We start from the raw sequence: 20,783 nt of genomic DNA, 5'->3' as shown, positions 1-20,783 counted from the left end.
GGTGGGGTGTGTCTCGTGAGTGCGCATGCCAACTGGTCGCCTGTCCAGCCCCAGCAGAAAGTCCAGGCGGCGCCCACGTGCCGCTGAGGGAAGCCGGTGTAATCTTTGAGATGATTTGCAGTGACACATCCGTCAGTGAAAGCGTTACCACTTTTGGTAGGGCTCCCCAGGCGAGGGATTGTGTGTTGAATCTTGGGACTGTAGGATGTGCAGAAGGTTTTTGGGACCTTGGGAAACCTTGTCCATAGATCCTTGACAGAAGGACAACAGCGTTAAGAAAGCAAATCGGTGGAGAAACTCGCAGATCTGACAGTAGTTTCCACCTATGCTTCTGCATATATGCCCTGTCCAGAAGCCAATTCCCCACTGATGAAGAATCCAGTTCGAAGATATGTTCAAATTAACCTGTTCTGAGATGTTCTATCACAGCTCTTGAGCATGTAAGACTTGAACCTAGATCTCCTAGTCCAGAGATAGAGGTATTATCTCTGCGCCAGAAGAACCCACCAGCAAATCACCTGTTTGATAAATCCATCAGTTAATCAGTTATGGGCGTGTCCACCAGGGGTGGAAAACCCAGCTTTTTTTTTAATAAGCCTGTTCAGAGATGTTATGAAGTAGGTGGATCTTGAACCCATAAAAACCGAAAGACCAGAGTTCTCAGGAAAGGTCACTAGACCTGAAACGTTAACTTTGATTTTTTTTTTCTTCACTGATGCTGCCAGACCTGCTGAGCTTTTCCAGCAACTTCTGTTTTTGTTCCTGGGTCTTGAACCCAAACTGTCTGACTCAAGCAGCCCTAGAGAACCAACTCCTTTTCTTTTCTCCAGACCTGCTCTTGCACACAACTGAACGGCTTTTTTTTCTGCCACCAAATCACTCGTAATGTTCGTCTGTTATCTGCCACTGCTAACTCACCCGTGTTTCCAATTATCAGTGTAAGTGCAGAGCCTGACAGGGGAAATGCAGTATAGAACTCTTTTGATTTTTTATTTGATTTTTATTTCCTAATCACTGCTGGAGCAGTTGGGACTTGAACTTGGGCCTCCTAGCTGAGAGATAAGAACACTACACAAGCCCTAAGAAAGGGTTGTAGAGACAGGGAAGAGGAGTCAGACAATCAGCCTTTCTTTGATCATTTGAGATTTTAATTTTAAATGTATCTGGATCTAATGTTTTTACACGTCTCTGAAGCAGGTGGCTTTTGGATCCTGGACTCCTGGTATAGCAATAGGGACACTGCTGCTACACCACAAGGCCCCAAAACCAAATACAATTTCCAATCAGAATCTACTCTACAACTCCGGAGTTGTTCTAGATACCCCTTAAAGTGGCTTGCATTTCTAACACTGACTGGTCTCAGCGTGATCTCCACCAATATTACTGTAATTTCTCATGATTGTTTCTTTCGGACAAATAATTCTTTTCCATGTCATTAGCAAGTATTTATTTGACCAAAATAAGGTGGACATCATGAAGATAGTGACCAGATTAACTATCTCATTGCTGTTTTTGGACTTTGCAGTGCAAAACCTTGACTATATTTTGACTGGCCACTTTATTTAGTGGTCCAAGGTGCTCAGAACAAATTTGGTATCATTATAGGTGGGATTTTAGATAGAAGTTTTACATGTTGCAAGGTTAAGATTGCTGAGTAGAAGTTTCAACAAATTTGTACAATCTTATGAATTATGTGCTTTGGTTGGATCATTAATTTAAGTTGAGAGGAAAAAATGAGAATGAAAAGAAATACATTTAATTGTGCAATAAATTGTAAGTTAACAATCAACAAAATTTGTTAAACTTACAAAATTCCTGAAACCAGTCATATGTATCCTTGCTCTTAATTATAGTCTAATTGCAAAATTTTATTTCTAAGCACAATTGTATATGATCTAGTGAAAGAGAATGTAGTGTTTTCGGAGTTTTCAGTTCTGTTGTGGAGAGCACATGTTTTAGTGTTTTGGCAGCAGTTGAAAATACAGTAAGTAATTAAAGCTTTAAATCAAAATCAGCCTGTTGGGCAGTTTTGCATTGAACAATGATAGTTCTCAAAGCCTGCCTCCCACCATTCAGATGGGTGTATAATATGTAGACAGTTGAATAATTTGTTCTAATGTGGTACACAAGGAGATTTCTGTAATCAAACTGGAGAAATGTGTTATCTATTGGTTTTTGTGTGAATTGGGTTCTTTAGCCTTGACTACTGCTTTGTTCCTTGTGGTGGAATGGTGTTTTAGGGATTTACTGTAACAGAACAAGGTTACAGTTACATAATCCTTGAATTCAAGTTGGTGCATTTCCCAAGATTTGTAATTTTTTTAATGATACTACAAATTACCAAGGAAACCGCTAGCTGACTTGTTATTCAGTTCCTCAGTTCAGTATGAAGTTTGTGTGGCCAATAAGAATAATTGATTTTGTTTTGCTCAGCCAAGTTGTACAGTTTAAATAGGGTTCAGTTCTAAATTGTCTTTAAATTTGCATTTCAAGCATTCACCCTTGTATTTAAAAAATCAGTGTGAAGAGAAAAGAAATTGACCTTGTTATTCAAGATAATAAAATGTGAGGCTGGATGAACACAGCAGGCCAAGCAGCATCTCAGGAGCACAAAAGCTGACGTTTCGGGCCTAGACCCTTCATCAGAGAGGGGGATGGGGGGAGGGAACTGGAATAAATAGGGAGAGAGGGGGAGGCGGACCGAAGATTATCTTGGAATCTCCAGCATCTGCAGTTCCCATTATCTCTGACCTTGTTATTCAGTTGTCTTGTAATGTGAGTTGTAGTTTCTGCACAATGAGGATTTGATAGATAGGACTTGCTGGTTTATAGTTCTTCTTACAATCATAGGACATCCCAAATGCCTTGCAGCCAGTGAAGCACTTTTTGATGTATAGTTACTGTAATGTAGGAAACATGACAACCAGTTCTGCACAGCAAGATCCCACAAATGACAACATATGGACTGGTAATCATTTTTCTGCTCATTCATGAGATATAGGTCTTGCTGACTGGACTAGCACTTATTGCCCATTCCTACTTGCCCTTAAGGTAGTGTTGGGTTTCAGCTTTGAAATTCATTAGTCCCTGAGCTAATAATAGACCCCCAATGCCAACATGGAATTCCAGGATTTTGATCCATTGACAGCCAAGGAATGGCAATACGTTTACAAGTCAGGATGATGGTTGGCTTAGAAGGAAATCATCTTCCAGTCATGTTCTCATGTATCTGTTGCCCTTGTCCGTCAGATGATAAAGGCAGTGAGTTTGGAAGATTCTGTCAGAGAAGCTTTCGTGAATTTCTGTCTTGCAGTTTGTAGATGGTACACACTGCTGCTACTGAGCATCATTGGGAGTGGATTTGGTGCCAGTCAGGTTCATTGCCTTGTCCAAGATGATATCAAGCTTTAGTGTTGTTGGTGCCGCATTCTTCCAGGTGGGGACCATTCCATCACGCTATTGACTTGTGCCTTGTCGATAGTGGACTGGTTTTGGAGAGTCTTGGTGAGTCAGTTGCTGCAGGATTTCTAGCCACTGACCTGCTATTGTAGTCACAGTACTTTAAATGACTAGTCCAGTTTCTGATCAATGGGAACAACTGGGCTGTTGATAGTGAGATTTTGAGATTGTGATGCCACTGACTGTCCAAGGCCAGTCGTTAGATTCTCTTGCTGGAGTTGGTAATTACCTGGCATTTGTGTGGCATGAATGTTACTTGCCTCTTTACAGTCCAAGCCCTGTTATTGTCCAGGTCTTACTGCATCAACTGCTTTGATATGTTAGGAGGTACAAATGAAGTTGAGCTTTGTACAATAATTAGTGAATGTCCCCACTTTGACATTCCTGCCATCATAAAACTCATTGAATGAGCTGAAGGTGGTTGGGAGTAGGGCACTACCATGAACTTGTGTAGAGACGCCCTGGAATTGAGGTGACTGGCGTCCAGAAACTGTAACCATCTTGAATTGTGCCAGACGTGACACCCAACCAGCTGAGTGTTCTGCCCCTGATTCCCGTTGACCCAAGTTTTGTAAGGGCTCCCTGATATGATATTCAGTCAAATGTGGCCATGATGTTAAGGGCAGCTACTTCCATCTCACCTCTTATGAATTTGGCTCTTTTGTCTGTATTTGAATCAAGACTGTAGTGAGGTCAAGAGCAAAGTGGCACTGCAGAACCCAAACTCTACAACAGTGAGTTAGTTTCTGCTAAGCAATGCATCTTCATAGTATTGTTCATAGATCATAGAATCTCCACAGTGTGGAACAGGCCCTTCAGTCCAACAAGTCCACAGTAACCCTCAGAGCATCCCACCCAGACCCATCCCCCTAATCTACACATGCCTGAACACTACTGGCAAATTAGCGTAGCTAATCCACCTAGCCTGCACATTGTGGACTGTGGGAGAAAACCAGAGCACCCGGAGGAAACCCACTTAGGCAGTCGCCCGAGGGCGGAATTGAATCCGGGACCCTGGTTCTGAGGCAGCAGTGCTAACCGCTGAGCCAACATACTGCCCAGGTGTTGATAACCCCTTCTATCTCTTTGGTCAAGAGTAGATTGGAGGAGTAATGATCAGGTTGGAATTGTCTTGCTTGTGTATTCAGAACTGTCCTGGGCAATTTTGCTCATCAGGTAGATGCCAATGTTATAGTTGTACTGGAACAGCTTGGCTAGGGAAGCAGCGTGTTCTGGAGCATGTCTTCAGTACTGTTGTGGGAGTGTTGTCAGGGCTTACTGCTTTTGCAGGATCCAACACCAACAGCTGGTTCTTGATGTTATGTGCAGTGAATTGGCTGAAGACTGTGATGCTGGGTGCCTCTGGAGAAGACCAAAATGAGTCATCTATTCAACACTTCTGGCTGAAGGTTATTGTGAATGCGTCAGACTTAACTTTTGCACTGGGCTGGGCTCAGTTCCCCATCATTGAGAATGTGGATACTTGTAGAACTTATTCCTCCATTATTTAATTGACCACCACTGTACATGAGTGGATGTGACAGTTAGTGCAGACCCAGTGTAGTAGCAATGTCTTTTAGGCCTCAACCAGTAGAGGTGTTACTGAGCCATTCTTGATGGTGGACATTGTTTCTGTTTCCTAGGTTAATACAAGATGGTCTGTCCTGTTTCATTCTTTTTTTTTTGAGACTTTATAGCAATTGTTACTATTGAGTGGCTTGCTGTGCTTTTTCAGAGTAATTAAGTATCGACTACATTGTGGTGCCTGGAGTTATGTGTAAGCCACTGCAGGTGAGGTAGTTTCCTTCCCTAAAGAATGTTAGTGAACCAGATGGAATTCTCCAACATCAATAATGGTTTCATGGTCACCATTAAACCTAATGCCAGAATCTTACTGAATTCAAATCTCACCATCTACATTGGGATTAAAACGTAGGGATTTGGATTACTAAAGCAATGCTGTCACCTTTCTGTATTATTGGGGGCTATATTTCATGTTTTGTAAATGTGTTAAATTATGGCAGCATTCGATAATTCAGAAGGAGCCAACTAAAATTAAATGCAAATACAATTCAAAACAACTTTTGTATCAATTATAGTTTTACTGCTTTTACTCTGATTTTCTAGCACTTGTATAATACAGTCAAAGGTCTTCATTTCTGTCTGTTGTTAGTTGTCCCTGTAGAGATTAATAAATTTGAAAAGCTATTTGAATTTCCTGGCGACTGAGGATCAAATAAGTGTTTAAGTTTTAAAACTTCTGAAATAAGAAAGTAAAAACACCATTGCCTAAACATTATTCAGTAGGTAATGTTTACTTTAAACTACAGAAAATGTTTCCTTTCTAACTTTTGAACAAATGAAAATTTCTCTGGCTGTATTTTGTCCCTTAAATGGATATTCCAGGAACCAGTCCAAAGCAACTCTCAGCTTCTGGTCATTGCTCCCTTTTTCCTTTACCGGTGAGGATACTTTCATGGTGAGTTACCCTGAAGTTCCCCCTTCTGAGCCAAAATGAGGTGAATTTTCCAGCCCCATTTTAATCCTTCTATCCTTGGTCTCTACAATCCCTGTGGCTGCTCAGGTTTTTTATTCTGCATAGTGAACAATAGAACATAAAACAGTACAACACAGGAACAGGCCCTTTAGCCCAACATGTCTGTGCTAATCATGATGTATTCGTAACTGATTCCATTTGCCAGTGTGTGGTCTATTCCTTCTATTCCCTGCCTGTTGATGTCTGTCCAAATGCCTCTTAAATATTGCTATCGTATCTAAGAGTAACTACTCGTATGGGTTTTTCCAGAAATCAGCAGTTGTCATCAGTAAATTCTTAATTCCAGATTTTAAAAAAAATATATTGAATTCACATTCCACTGGTGGGATTTGCATCTAGGTCTCTAGAATATTAGATGAGTTGCTGGATTAATAATACCACTAGACCATCGCCTCCTCTCATTTTTTGCTATTCTTCCCACAACACAAACATGCACATTCCAAAGGAACAGCTCTCTCTATGACACCCTGAACAATCACTCCTAACACTTCACTCCTCCTGTAGCATCTTGTCATGCAATCAAAGAAGGCATAGCACTTGCCCATTCACCACTCACTGTCCATAGCCCCAAAAATGTTTTCCATATGAAGTAATGTTTTACTGGTACTACTTCCAATTTAATCTACTGTATCTGTTGTTCACAGTACGGTTTCTTTGCAATGGTGAGACCAAATGCAAGTTAGTGACTGCTTTTCCAGAATACCTCTGCTCTGTCTGTTGTAATAACCTTGACCTTCCAATTGCTTGCCATTTCAATAAACCGCCTTGCTCTCTTAGTAAGATTTATATCCTAGGCCTACTTCAGCTTTCCAAAAAAGCACAACACAAGTTTGACAAATACGCTTCGTTCCACTTATACTTTACTGCTTCAGTCTTTTTGTCCCCCTTTCTTCTCCTCGTTCCTCTCCCCACCCCACTTCCTAAAACCCCAAAGCTATTCACAATATAAATGATTTAGATGAGGAAACAAAGTAATATCTCCAAAATTCTAGACAGCAAAGTTGAGTGTTTTGTCGGTGGGTAGTGGTGAGCTCTGAGGAAGATAGAGAGAGAGCTGTTAGTCTGTGGAATTCTGCCACAAAAAGCAGTTGGAGCTAAAACATTGAATGTTTTCAAGAAATAGATATTGTTCTTAGGGTTAGGCCATAAAATATGCAGAGAAGGCCACAACAGGGTACAGAATTGGATAATCAGCCATGATCATAATGAATGACAGGACAGACTAGAAGCGCTGAATGGCTTACTCCTCCACAATGTTTCTATCAAATTTCTGCACTTGACCCATTGTTCACCCAAGTGGATCACCTTCTGATTTAACTTCACAGTATTATTGCTTTCTTCCCCTTGGACTTGGAGTAAGCTTTCAAAAAAACTGGCATATGTGTCTACAGTGGACCAAATGGCTTCTCTTTGTGATGATGTAAGATTTTATGCTCTTCAGCATCTTTAGTGGCTGCCTTGCTTTGATATCATTCTTGTCACTTCAAAGCCACCTTTTCCAGATATGACCAGTCAATCTTCTCAATTTACTATCTTGTATTTAATCTCCTTTTCCAGAGTCTTTGAATGTACCATTACTTCTGAACTGCCCACATCCATTTTGAAAGATATCCATCCAGTTTGATTAACCTGGTAAATATTTGTGCATAATTTTGTGCATCTCTATGACCTGTGGAGTACTATCTTCACTTATTTTTCTCTAACAGCACCTCTTGCCTTCATTTAGTAGGTCATGTTGCTGTCCTTAATGTCATTTCTTGGCAATCATGTGGTTTTGACCCTATCTATTTCATTACAGCCAATGAATCAATAGTGATACGTTTTCTTCCCTCTGCACTTTTTACTTCTGAATGTTCTCATAAGTCACCATTGATCCTCTCCTGTTCCTGATCCATTGTTCGTTTCTCAATGGCATCAGCCATGAAACCAGCGCTTTCTGCCATGCGAAAGGAGAGAAAGCCAAGGGTGAGGAACTAGCACCACCACCTTCCATTGATGGAAGGCAATAGATTTTCTTTAAAAGATGCAGTGAACCTTCTGTTCAAAAAGAGACCCAAAATCTTTGGAATTGGTCAGGATATCCAATCCAAGAGGGACGCTGACATGGTTTTTGAAATGGCCTCGGTATGTGCGACTTTACCATCAAAGGCCCGTTCTGCCGAAGTGTCAGAAGGTGCCTTCAGCGATTAACCAGTTCACTCAAGCCCTGATCAGCAGGCAACCACCCAGCTGTTGCAACTGAGCCATAAACATAGGCATTAGACCAAGCTGGAGAAGAAGCAGTGGCTGTCAGTTTGAGCACAGCGTAAGGTGTCTGAGAAGGCAAGATACTCCAACAAAGAAGCCAGCAGTTCCCTGAACAGGTGTTAATGCAGCCATCAGTGTGGTGGAGAGTAAGAAATGCATCTGGTAATGGTTTCAAACAATGTTGATCCCATTGAACTGGTTGTGCTCCTGCCCGCTCTCTGCCAGAAGATGGGCGTTCCTTACTACACTGTCAAAGATAAAGCCAAGTACAGGCATCTGGTACAACAGAGTGCTGCCCCTACCTTGCCCTGGCTCAGACCAGTCCTGAAGCCAAGGGAGCAATAACTAATTGAGGCCACGAGGACAAACTGCACCAATTAGTTTGAGATCCATCGTCATTGTTGGATTCTGGGCCCCAAATCCGTGGCTTGGGATTGCAAAGCTGGAGAAGGCCAAGACTAAGGAACTGGCAACCGAACTGGGCTAACTCAATGCCAACCTAGCTCGTTGTGTATGTAAGGAACAGTAAAACTGATTTTTTTTTTAAAAAAAAGCAGTTCACTTCCTAGGTTAACCTTCCTTCTGTTTCCTTGGTCTTTTTATTATCAGAGGCAGAATCTGCTATTAACAAAACATTAAGCACACTGAATCCATTGTTTTTAGCCTTGCAAAAAGCTTCACCTTTGTCAGTAGCAACTACAGACTCTCACTGAAGCACATTATTTCACATCTTGGTGTGCTAACAAGATGTTACTTCATAATCATGATATTTTCTGCCTCCTTTTAATAACCCCAATGGATACTGAAATCCTTATCCGCCATTGTGGTCACCCTCAGGTGCAGTTTGATCCTGCACTACCATCTCGATTCTTCACCTGCATCCTTTGCAAGTTGCAGCTTGTATGGAAATTCAACCCGTATTTCACAATATGTCCTGCACTAAATTCTGTTGGCTCACATTCTCTGCCTTTGCCAAACTATATTTGATCCCTTTTCCCCAGCATGCAACGTTTGAATTCTGGTGCTTTTGAAAGTTGGTCTCACTGCATCCTAAATCTGCAACCTCTTCCGATTTTTACTACTTATTGTGCCTATCATTCACTTACTGTTTGGTGAAGTTTCCCATGAATAGTGGAAGAATTTCAGTTCTACTCTCTGTTTTTATTTTGACTATACCCTTCACCCACAACTAAATGTTTCTCTGCCTTCTTTAATGAAACTCAAGATATTTTACTAAGAGATGTTTTGAGGTAAATGTCTCTTCCTGATTTGAGTGATGTTTATAGTTCAAAGTTTAATATAAAAGACTTCATGAAAATCAGTGCATTGTATGCGTACTGATTAATTGAGATGCTGTTATCTTCAGACTTTTAAAAATGAAATTAACAAAATAATCAGTGTTGATTTTACTTTGCCACTTCTTTTAAGATATAATGTAATAAGTCAGCCTCCTCGGCATTTGATCAACATCAGTGATGCAAAATGAGATACAAAACCTGAAGTAGAAACATTTAAGATAGTCCTAACTTTTTTTGTGTTCAAAATAAAGCATCTCATTTTAAGGAAAAATGTCTTGTGAAACATTGATACAATAATGGGAATTGTCTCCGGTAATGTCAGCATTGTAGGAGAAAGCCAAATAGCTAGTGTAGTATTTTAATTCAAAAATCATTTTGCTTGTCAATGGCATAAGTGAGCTTAACGTTTGAGTTTCTAAAATGGTTTGATTTCTTTCTCATAGATAATCTAAATGATGCCATCCAAAAACTGAAGTTGACTGCTGCTGATGGCACATCAGATAATGTGGAGGGATGCCTTGACTGCTTGCTCCAAGCCTTGGCTCAAAACAGTGAGTGGATTTTGAAGCACACTTTGTTGGATACTGCAGCTGAATGGTTTAGAGAAACGTTACTCTAGCTGTTCAAAAGCTGGTTAATGTGTTATAGCTAGCAGTTGAATATCTTTGCCAGTAGTGATCTCTGTTTGACTTCATTCTCCAGATTTGCAGGTGATTTTTCTGTTGCCCATTTAAAGATGGTTTAGTGTTACTCTAGTGTGCATGCATATAAGTAGGTTCATGTCTGATTATCTCTCTGGCAAGCTTCCACCTTGACTCTGATTCATGTGGCATTGAAATGAGTGTTTGTTTATTAGTTTCTTCCCTGCAGCAAATATCTAGGGCACTTGGCCAAATTGCATTAGCAGGGGCCTAGGATCAGTTTTTAATGCTGATCTTCTTGCGATGTGGTTTGTTGCCTACAGAGAAATAGCTGTTGGCCATCTGTTTTTCAATTCTCTTTTAAACATTCAATAAAAGAATCTCTGGATTACAAATAGTCAGAAATTATTACTTTCTTTGTACTTAAATGGGATGAGTGTATTTCTGACAAGAGTAAAATTTATTGCCTGTTCACCCCTTGAAGGTGAAATGCTTTCCGTAACATTTGCAATCCACTTGTTATGGGTACACCCAGCGTGCTGTTCGGAAGGGAGATCCAGGGTTTGACCTAGAGGTGATAGTGATGTAGTTCATCACTTTAGGAGTTCCAAGTCAGGATGATGTCTGCTTGGAGGGTAACTTAACAGTTGGTAGTTTCCATGCACTTGACTTGTTTGTTTTTATAGATGATGGAATTGCAGATTTTGGTTGAGCTGTTTACAGGTTCTTGACGTGTTGCTGCAGTGCATCTCATGATATGCGTGGCACTGTGGTGTTTGAGATGGTGAGTGGGATCCCGGTCAAGCAGGCTGCTTTGTCCTGGAGGATGTTGAGCATTTTAAATATCATTGGAATTACACTCATCTAAACAAATGGAAGTGTTTCCATCATATTCCTGCATTTATTTTTTCTTACAGCTGGTGGTCTGGCTTGGTGAGTCCAGATGTGAGCTACTTAGCACAGATCTCCCAACCCTTTTTTAATCCCCTTGTCCAGTCCCTTCCACTTACATCCATAATTCTTCTGATGCTTTCAGTTTCAGAATTTCCAGTTTGTAGGCTCCAGCTGCTGCCTCTTCACCATGGACATGGATTCCCTTTATGATCCATCTTCTGTCAAGATGGTTTTGGGGCTGTCTGCTTCTCTCTGGACAACAGGCCTGAACTTCCCTACCATCCTCCTCTGCCTGCTGAGCTCTTCCTTAAACTTCTCTCAATTAACACTTCACTATGTCAGATCCAAGTTATGGCCATGGATACCCACTTGGGCCCCCGTTTATGCCCGTCTCTTTGCGGGTCATATGGAACATTCCTCGTTCTTACATTGGCCCCTGTCCACAATGTTTTCTCTGATATATTGATGACATCACCAGTGCTGCTTTCCCCTACTTTTCCCAAGTTGGAAAAATATCAATTTCACTTCCAGTTTTCCATCCTGCTGTCACCTTAACTCGGCCCGTCTCTGACTCTTCCCTTCTTTTCCTTTGTCTCTGCCCACCTCTGGGGATAGATTGGCGATCAATTATACACTGCAAAATCACTGACTCCCACAGTTATCTGTGCTACTTCCTGTAAAGATTCCATTCAGTTGCCTCAGTTTCTTCATCTGTTGCATTGATTCTGAAGATGCCAGCTTCTGTAAGGGGCCTCAATATCCACCTTCTTACTCAAACCAAGAATTCCCCATCACCATGTTTGACAGGGCTCTCACTATGACTGTTCCATCTCCTGGACTTCTGCCTTTTCTTCTCTTTAGCAACATCAATTGGGCACCCCGGTCCTCAATTACCACCCCCCAGCATCTACCTCCAAAAGATTTTTAGCTGCCATTTCTGTCGCCTCCAGTGGGATGCCGCCACCCAGACACACGTTCCCCTCCTGTCTCAGCGTTCCCCAAGTACTGCTCCCTCCGGGGCATGTTGGTCTACTCTTCTGCTCTCAATGCCTCCCTGCAGCAACACCACACATTCTCTTGCAGTCACAGAAGATGTATCACCCAACTGTTTGCCATCTCTCTCTCCTCACTGCCTAAGGTTGCAGATCCACCCTGCGGGTCATAAAGTCATGGAGCTGTACAGCAGGGAAACAGACTCTTCAGTCCAACTCGTCAATGCTGACCAAATATTCTAAGTTAATCTAGTCCCAATTGGCCCATATCTCTCTCAAACCCTTCCTCTTTATGTACCCGTCCAGATGCCTTTCAATTGTTGTAATTCTATCAGCCTCTACCTCTTCCTTTGGTAGCTCTTTCCGTACACGCCTCTCTGCATGAAAAAGTTGTCCCTTAGGTCCCTTTTAGATCTTCCTCCTCTTGCCTTAAACTGATGCCTACTATTTTGACATCCCAACCCTGGGGAAAAGACCGTGGAAATTCACACTATCCATGCCCCTCATGATCTTATAAACTTCTATAGGTCACCTCTCTGCCTCCGCTCCGGGGAAAGTTGCCCCACCTATTCAGCCTCTCCATATAGTTCAAATCCTCTGACCCCTGCATCATCCTTGTAAATCTTTTCTGCTCTCTTTCAAGTTTCTCAATCCTGCCTACACTCAGGGAGACCAGAATTGAACACAGTATTCCAGTGAAGCAACAATTTACCTGCACTTCAGCCTACTCTGTTCACTGGTCATGATATGGTGTCTTCCACATTGAAGAGACGGAATGTGTATTGTGCGAGTACTTTGGAGAACACCTACATTCTCTCTGCAGAAGTGACCATGTGGTTCCAGTTGTCTGCCAGTTTAGCGGTGTTCCCTGGCCAACATCTCTCTCAAGCTTGCTGTACTGCTTTTTGTCTCTTCTATCTATAATTTGTATGTGAACATAGGAGGTATGGTTAGTAAGCTTGCAGGTGACATCAAAATTGGTGTAGTAGACAGTGAAGAAGTTTATCTCAGAGTACAGAGGGACCTTGATCAGATGGGCCAAAGGGCCACAGAGTGGTAGATGGAGTTCAGTTTAGATAAATGAGATGTTGCATTTTGAATTTGCATCTTCTCCCACGTTCTTGCCCCAATCTCCACCCCCCCGCCAAATACCAGGCCTTGTCATCACGTGAGCTGCTACTGCAACTGCAACAACCTATTTTCAACTACTAATGGCCCCCATTATCACCTAATGATTCTCCCAGGATGATCTCTAGCCATTTCTTTGTCTATCCAATTGCCATGCTATCTTGCTGTCTCATTTTGATTGCTCCTGTTAAACCATAAGAATATAAGGTACGCATGTTGTTATGGTATTGGGAGCAGAGAGAGCCAGGCCACAAACTGGCAAGGTGCATGATGCAGAGCCTAGGGTGGTGTGTGTGGACATTCATGTCTGGTGGATGGGGCTAATTGTTGGGTGTCTGCTTCAGGTGGAGCGGTTAAAGTTGGTTTGGTCCAGTGGGGGAAGAGTTGGGTCATGCCCAGCAGAAAGTTAGGAGGTGAGGAAGTTCCGTCTGCTGGGATGTTGAGAAATGGTGGAGATGTAAGTTCATATGTGAGGTAAGTATTGGGCCTGTGGAATTGTTACTCACAAGTTACATACGTATCCAATAGTCTAGCTCTTCCTGAGTAACTATTTAACTTCATTGGAGCTGTCTGAAGTCTCCGATTACAAATGAAGACTTTCCAAGTGTGGATGGATTGCTCAGTGGAAAATTCAGTTTCTTGGGTCATCCCTTCAGATGTGGATTCCACAGGGCACAATTGCTATCTTATGTTCGCGTAATGACTGTTTGGCCAGTGAAAAATCTGGATGAATCACAGTCTGGAACATTGTTGTCATAGGCTTGATTTCTGGCTTTTGCCATGCATTTCTAGGTCCTGCAGTACTCTTTATGGGAAAGAGGAATTAATGTATGAAAATGCCAGGTCGGAAAAGACTTTTTGGCTTAAAACATGCCCGTACATGGACTGGTCCATCATGGTTCAGCACATTTTTCAACATTTTGGCCAATACCAATTCTCCTCCCCCTGAGTTAGGGGAAAGAATACTCCAGATCCTTTCTGACTATGAGTTGGATAGCTGGCATTCTACTCTTCCTTTCTTTCAGTCATGTCATTCAGGGATATTTGCTGCTTCTTGTTCTCATCTTGATTCAGATTAAACACTTGAACTTTACCTGTAATTTCTTAACATAAAATGTGGCATGTGTTGCTTTTTACATTTTTAATCTAGATCTTTTGTTTATGTTGAGCTATACAGGCTCTCCCTCATGCCTAACCAATTTCTATTTGTAATATCTAGGGCCTGACCATCATCTCCTGATCGATCTTTTGTGACGCCATTCAGACTTCAGCTTGCTGAGCGACCTCTCTAAATGTAACCTCTTCCTTCAATTGCAGTCAGCATCCCTAAACGTGACTGAGACAGTCAGTCATTTTTTGCAATGTCTACACTGCATTTCAGTAAGACCCTGTCTGCAACTTGAGGCGTTATTTACTCCAGTCTGTAAATTCTTTATTCTTTTCATGCTGTTTGGCATTACTCCTAGGAGTCAACATTTGTTATTCATCCCTGGTTGCCTTTGACCCGAGTGGCTTCCCCATCAATTTCAGAAGGCGGTTAGGAGTCAAAACAGTTTTTGGTATGATTCACCGAGAGATAAAGGTGTCAGAATTCCTTTTCCAAAGCACATTTGTGATGCAGGTGGGATTTGAGTCAGTCATGGCCACCATTACTTAAATTACCTTTTATAAATTTGACATTATTTTTATTAATTTAAATCAAGTTCATCCAGCTCCCATGATTGAATTTGAAGCCATGTTTCGGGCCCCTAAATAAATGTAAATTAAATGCAAATGTGGGTGCTAGAAATCTGAAAATAAAGAAATGCTGGAGAACCTCAGCAGCATCCATGGAGAGAGAAACAGTTACCAGTTTGAGTGCAGTGGCTTTTTTTAATTAACGTGGGACTCACCGTTAACTCTCTTTTTTTACTGTCCGTTGATGCTGCCACACGGAGTCTCTCCAACACTTTGCTTTTATTCCCTCAAAGGTTTAGACTAAACCCCATTAAAGCACCTAGTCCTACAATGCAGTTTTCTAATACACTTGACAGATAATCTTTCCCTAGAGTCTCATAACTCCAACTTGTTGGTAATTACAGACCCAACTGACTGAGTGCAGCTACCATGGAATGTCTGGAATTACCATAAACATTAACACTAGTAACCTTGAAGCAAAGAGTTCCTCCCAGTTTCTCTTTTGTTTTGATTTTTGCCAGATGACTACTACTTGTATTTAATGATAGTAGAAAATGATAAAGGTCTTGGAAAATATTCAACTCCTGAGGGTTTCTTGTCCGATTCAGGAGTTCAGACCTTGACCAAGATTAACATAAGCTGAACTTCACAGTTCATCTTGGCAGTAACAGGTGTGAACATCTTAAAAGGTTTTGTTGTTCATGTATTATACTGCATACAAAACATAAATTTTGGACAATAGTTTTCATGCTGTTTGGGGAATGACCTTGTGTGAGGTACATCTAGCAATTGTTATGTTAAAGTACACTGTGAACCTGGCTGATGGTATTGCTGGACAAACCAGATTGCAGAATGAAACTTGACTTGAGAGCCATATGTTTTATTTTAGGTAGTCTGGTGGTTAGTCACGAAAACATTCACGCAAAGCTGCAAATGTTCCTTAACCGGGTGTAATTTTATTATGCAGAAGTGAAAAAGAAACTGAACAAAGAGGAAATGGATGTCTTTTTTTGCAAATGATTTGGATGTGAATATAGAAGGAATGGTTAGAAAGTTCGTGGATAGCACCAAAATTGGTGGTGTAGTGAACAGTAAAGAAGCTTATTTCTGAGTACAACAGTACCTTGGTCAGATGGGCTGAGGAGCAACAGATAAATATAAGGTGTTGAAATTTGGTAAGTCAAATCAGGGCAGGACTTGTACACTTATGGTAGGCCCCTGAGAAGTGTTGCCAAATGAAAAGACCTTGAGGTGCAGGTTCATAGTTCCTTGAAGGTGGAGTCACAGGTAAACAGTGTGAGTAAGAGGGTATTTGGTTTACTGGCCTTTATTGATCAGTGCATTGAGTATAGGAGTTAAGATGTCGTGTCATGTTGCAGATGTACAAGACTTTGAGGCCACTTTTGAAAACTGTTCAATTCTGGTGTCTCTGCTATAGAAGAGGTATTGTTAAACTTGAAAGGGTGCAGAAGAAATTTCAAGGATGTTGTTAGGGCTTGAGGGTTTGAGCTTTAGGGAGAGACTGAATAGATTGGGCCTATTTTCCCTGGAACTTCGGAGGCTGAAGGGTGACCTTATAGAGGCTTATAAAACCGTGAGGGGCGTGAATAGGATGAAGGGCCAAGGCTTTTCTCCCAGGATAGGGGAGCCCTAAACTGGAGGGGCATAGGTTTAAGGTGAGAGGAGAAAGATATAAAGTTGCCCCTTAGGCCCTTTTATCACGCAGAGGATGGTGCGTTCATGGAATGAGCTGCCAGAGGCAGTGGTGAAGGCTGGTAGAATTTCAATATTTGAAAGACATCTGGAAGGGTTTATGAATAGGAAAGGTTTAAAGGGTGTAGGCCTAATGCTTGCAAATGGAACTAGATTAAGTTAGGATAGCTGGTTGGCATGGATGAACTAGATCAAAAGATCTGTTTCTCTGCTGTACAACTCTGACTTATCTGAGCACTAACAGCCAAATTTTTTCAACCCATTTCCTATACTATCCATTTGTTTTTATCTTAGTTTTTTTTTGTATTTAATCTTAACAGGCTCCTTCTAATTTCTTTTCAGTAGACTGTGGAGATAATTTTATGATTCCTTGAGACTGCAGTCGTGAATCTTCCATGACTTGGTATCTAAACCTCCTCGATCTAACAACTTGGAGACTTCTCTACAAGCTACCCCAGCTTGGAATCTCTGCAGTCTTAGTCACTTCAGCAGAAGTGTATTTTGATTCCCCTAAACTGAACTGGAAGCACTTGATCCTGCTGCCAGGAGAAACTACTCCACATTTAGATTTGGGTTTTATTATTACATGTAAGTATAGGGGTACAGGAGTACAGTTAAAAATGTAGTGTTGCCATTCCTGCTGTCTTAGGAGCAAAGGTACCTAGGTACAAATTCTTAGGCACAAAAATAGAAAAATAAATAAGTTTTAAAAAGTTTGTCACTACAGTTGTTCTTCATATAAAGTAGAAAAACAAAGGAATAAAATTAAAAGTTGCAGCCCTTTTCAAAGCCATTGACCTGCAGTCACGTCATCTTGGGGCTGAGGGTGAGGGAGAAAAAAAGATTGAACAGAATGGACAAGACTAAGGCTGAAGAGTATGGAAGCTTCCTACTCCCCCACCATCATCTGAGAAATATTCTACTTTCTGAACTGAAGTCTGAACAAAAGTAATTGTCTTTACATTGCCAGTTATAAACCGAACAGTACAAACATCCTGCCTGTTAACACAAGGCCACAACTTGACCACAGTGTGTCATCTTCAAACTAGTTTATTTCAGTCACTGTTCAAAATTGTCATTCTGACCTTTTTTTAAAAAAAGCCTTCAAGAGTTGACCCACATCTGACTAGTCAGACGACATCAGAGAAGTAGGAAAGTCTACATTTTGAGACAGGAAGAATGTCCTGACCTGAAACATTGACTTCCCTACTCGCCTGATTCTGATTCTGTCTGACTTGCTGTGTTCCTCCATCTCCACACTTAATGAACATGCCAACCTTAGTTTCATCAAAGGTGAATGAATTCTGGTTTTCTCAACTCAAAACCCATTGACTTTTTGATGGTTACAAGGTTTTCAGCTCCATGCTTCTGTTTGTATTGATCACTTGCATTATCAGTCCAAAATTTTCCACTTATTGCTTTGAACCTGCAGTCTCTCTTGTCCTGCTCTCAATTTGAAGTAATTTTTCAGCTTTATCTTTTCAATGTGGTTTACCATTCCTGCATGTCAGGTTCCTCCTTCCAATACATATATTGCTTCAACTCTTAACATGACTCAAAACCAATCCTCCTAGGACTGGGGATCATTGGTGCTCTATTTTAAAATTTCTAAGCTGAAATCCTACACAAGAATTAGAAAATGGAACGGAACTAACACTGACTGCACTTGAGCATTCCAATCTGTGTTCACCTGCACATGCGCTAATGTGGTCTGTTGCATCCGCTGCTCCTGATGTGGCCTCCCCAATGTTGGTGAGACCAAGTGGAGGCTCAGAGACTGCTTTGTAGAGCACTTGCATTCGGCTCGTGACAAATGACAACACCTCCCAGTTGCGAATCACTTCAACTCCCCTCTTCTCTTCTCTTTCCCCCCCCCCCACCTGACAACATGTGCCTCCTCCAGTATCACAACAACGCCACCCAGAAAGTGGAGGAGCAGCACCTCATTCTGCCTTGGGAGTCTACAGCCCACTGGTCTCAATGTGGTCTTTACTAGCTTCAAAATCTCCCCACCCCTGACCACCTCCCATGACCAACCATCCCTCCCACTCCTGCCTCCTTGACCTGTTAAATCTTCTCGCCCACCTGCATTCACCTATCACCACCCCACCCACTGCCCCTAGCTCCACCCAGAACAAGAACAAAGAAAATTACAGTACAAGAACAGGCCCTTCAGCCCTCCGAGCCTGTGCCGAACCAGATGCTCTATCTAAACCTGTTGCCTATTTTCCAAGAATCTGTATCCCTCTGCTCCCTACCCATTCATGTATCTGTCTAGATACATCTTAAATGACTCTACTGTGCCCACCTCTACCACTCCGCTGGCAACACGTTCCAGGCACCCACCACCCTCTGCGTAAAGAACTTTCCATGCATATCCCTCTTAAACTTTCCCCTCTTACCTTGAAATCGTGACCCCTAGTAATTGAGTCCCTTACTCTGCGGGGTGGGGGGAGGTGTGGTGGTGAATGCCTCTTGCTATCCACCCTATCAATACCCCTCATGATTTTGTAGACCTCAGTCAGGTCCCCCCCTCAACCTCCGTCTTTCTAATGTACATACTCCTAATCTACTCAACCTCTCTTCATAGCTAGCGCCCTCAATACCAGGCAACATCCTGGCGAACTCCTCTGCACTCCCTTTTGGTAATGTGGTGACCAGAACTGTACGCACTATTCCAAATGTGTTCAAACCAAGGTCCTATACAGCTGCAACATAACCTGTCAACTCTTGTAGCCCGTCTGATGAATGAAAGCATGTCGTATGCCGCCTTGACCACTCTATCGACCTGCATTGCCACCTTCAGGGTACAAAGGACCTGAACCCCCACATCTCTCTGTGCATCAATTTCCCCCAGGGCTTTTCCATTTACCACATGGTTCATTCTTGAATTGGATCTTCCAAAATACATCATCTCGCATTTGCCTGGATTGAACTCCATCTACCATTTCTCCGCCCAACTCTGCAATCTAACTATATTCTGCATTCTCTGACTATCCCCTTCACTATCTACTACTCCACCAATCTTACTGTCATCTTCAAACTTGCTAATCAGACCATCTATATCTTCCTCCAGATCAGTTATGTATATCACAATCAACCCCTCCCCCCTCTATTTATTTCAGGCCCCCCCCCCGCCCCTCCCCCACTTCTGAAAAAGGGTCCTGACCTGAAACGTCAGCTTTCCTATTTCTCTGCTGTCTAGCCCGCTGTGTTCCTCCAGCTCCACGCTGTTATCTCTGACTCCAGCATCGGCAGTTCTTACTATCTCTGAGCATTCCAATCTAGTTTTTTTTCTTCTGTGTACAGTTAATACAACTTCAGTTATAAGTATTTGGTTTCTAACCCTTGAGCTAATTGCTGGGATTTCATCCTTTTTTGTGCATAACTTTTGTTTAATATCCTTTTGTGTTGTACTTTGCCAGATGCCTTGTCCAAATTTAGATGCTGTGCCCTAGCAATTTCCACAGTCGCCTTAGGATATCACATCATTTAATCAAAGAAATTTGTTAGGGTAGTTTTTTTCTATGCATCAAATTTTAATTTTGTTGTGTAATTAATCCAGATTTACACCTTGAAACTTAAAATACCTTAAATAATATACAAAATGTAATTAAAACTAATACTTCAATAGTTTGCATTGAAAGCAGTAATAAATCCGACATCAAGTTAGCATGTGTCCCATCTGCTGGTAGCACCCCAATATCTTTGCACTGTCTGCATACCCCTCAATGACCCTGGACTCCTTGTAGCTCTTTCTGATGTCCTTTGCCAGTGGCCTATTTAACTTGAGACTCTTTAGTTAATTTAGGTCTAATAGCTACTTTATCATGAAATGTTGTAGCTCGGCAAGAATATTAAAGACTGCATTTTAAAAGATGGTCCAATTTGATTCGACTGTTTTCCTGTAGCCCTGTTTTGTTTTCTTAACTATATTCCCCCTCAAAACTTTAGTCATGAGATTGTCAGGTTGTCTTTTCAGGAGTGTTGTGTTGTTTCTGCCTTCCCACATAGATACTTGGAGGAAATTGTCATTTGAATATGTACTTTTTTGTTTCCTTCTGTTTAAATTTGTTTGTTTTTGTCTCATTTGCTGGAGTTAAGTGGATGACCATGAATCCATTGTCGATTGCCAGGAAAAACCCATCCTGTTCACTAATGTCCTTTAGGAAAGGAA

The 20,783-nt window shown here is 41.6% G+C and overlaps 1 protein-coding gene and 1 pseudogene across 6 annotated transcripts in view; both read left to right on the top strand.

Annotated features, from left to right (window-relative positions):
* rap1gds1 (RAP1, GTP-GDP dissociation stimulator 1) overlaps positions 1-20,783 on the top strand; it is a 91,556-nt gene that overhangs the window by 204 nt on the left and 70,569 nt on the right. For 5 of the 6 annotated variants that reach the window (XM_059649110.1, XM_059649059.1, XM_059649076.1 and 2 more), the window contains exon 2: positions 10,005-10,112. The exons of the other annotated variant lie outside the window; for it this stretch is intronic. In XM_059649110.1, coding sequence (XP_059505093.1) covers positions 10,005-10,112 — 108 coding nt within the window. The remainder of the gene's footprint in view (positions 1-10,004; positions 10,113-20,783) is intronic. 6 annotated transcript variants of the gene reach the window in all.
* On the top strand, positions 26-8,750 carry LOC125450970 (large ribosomal subunit protein eL8-like; annotated as a pseudogene).

Source organism: Stegostoma tigrinum, chromosome 1, assembly GCF_030684315.1.
Source record: "Stegostoma tigrinum isolate sSteTig4 chromosome 1, sSteTig4.hap1, whole genome shotgun sequence".
Classification (NCBI taxonomy): domain Eukaryota; kingdom Metazoa; phylum Chordata; class Chondrichthyes; order Orectolobiformes; family Stegostomatidae; genus Stegostoma; species Stegostoma tigrinum.
Note: the sequence above shows the minus strand (reverse complement) of the source record. Positions and strands in the feature narration are given on the sequence as shown.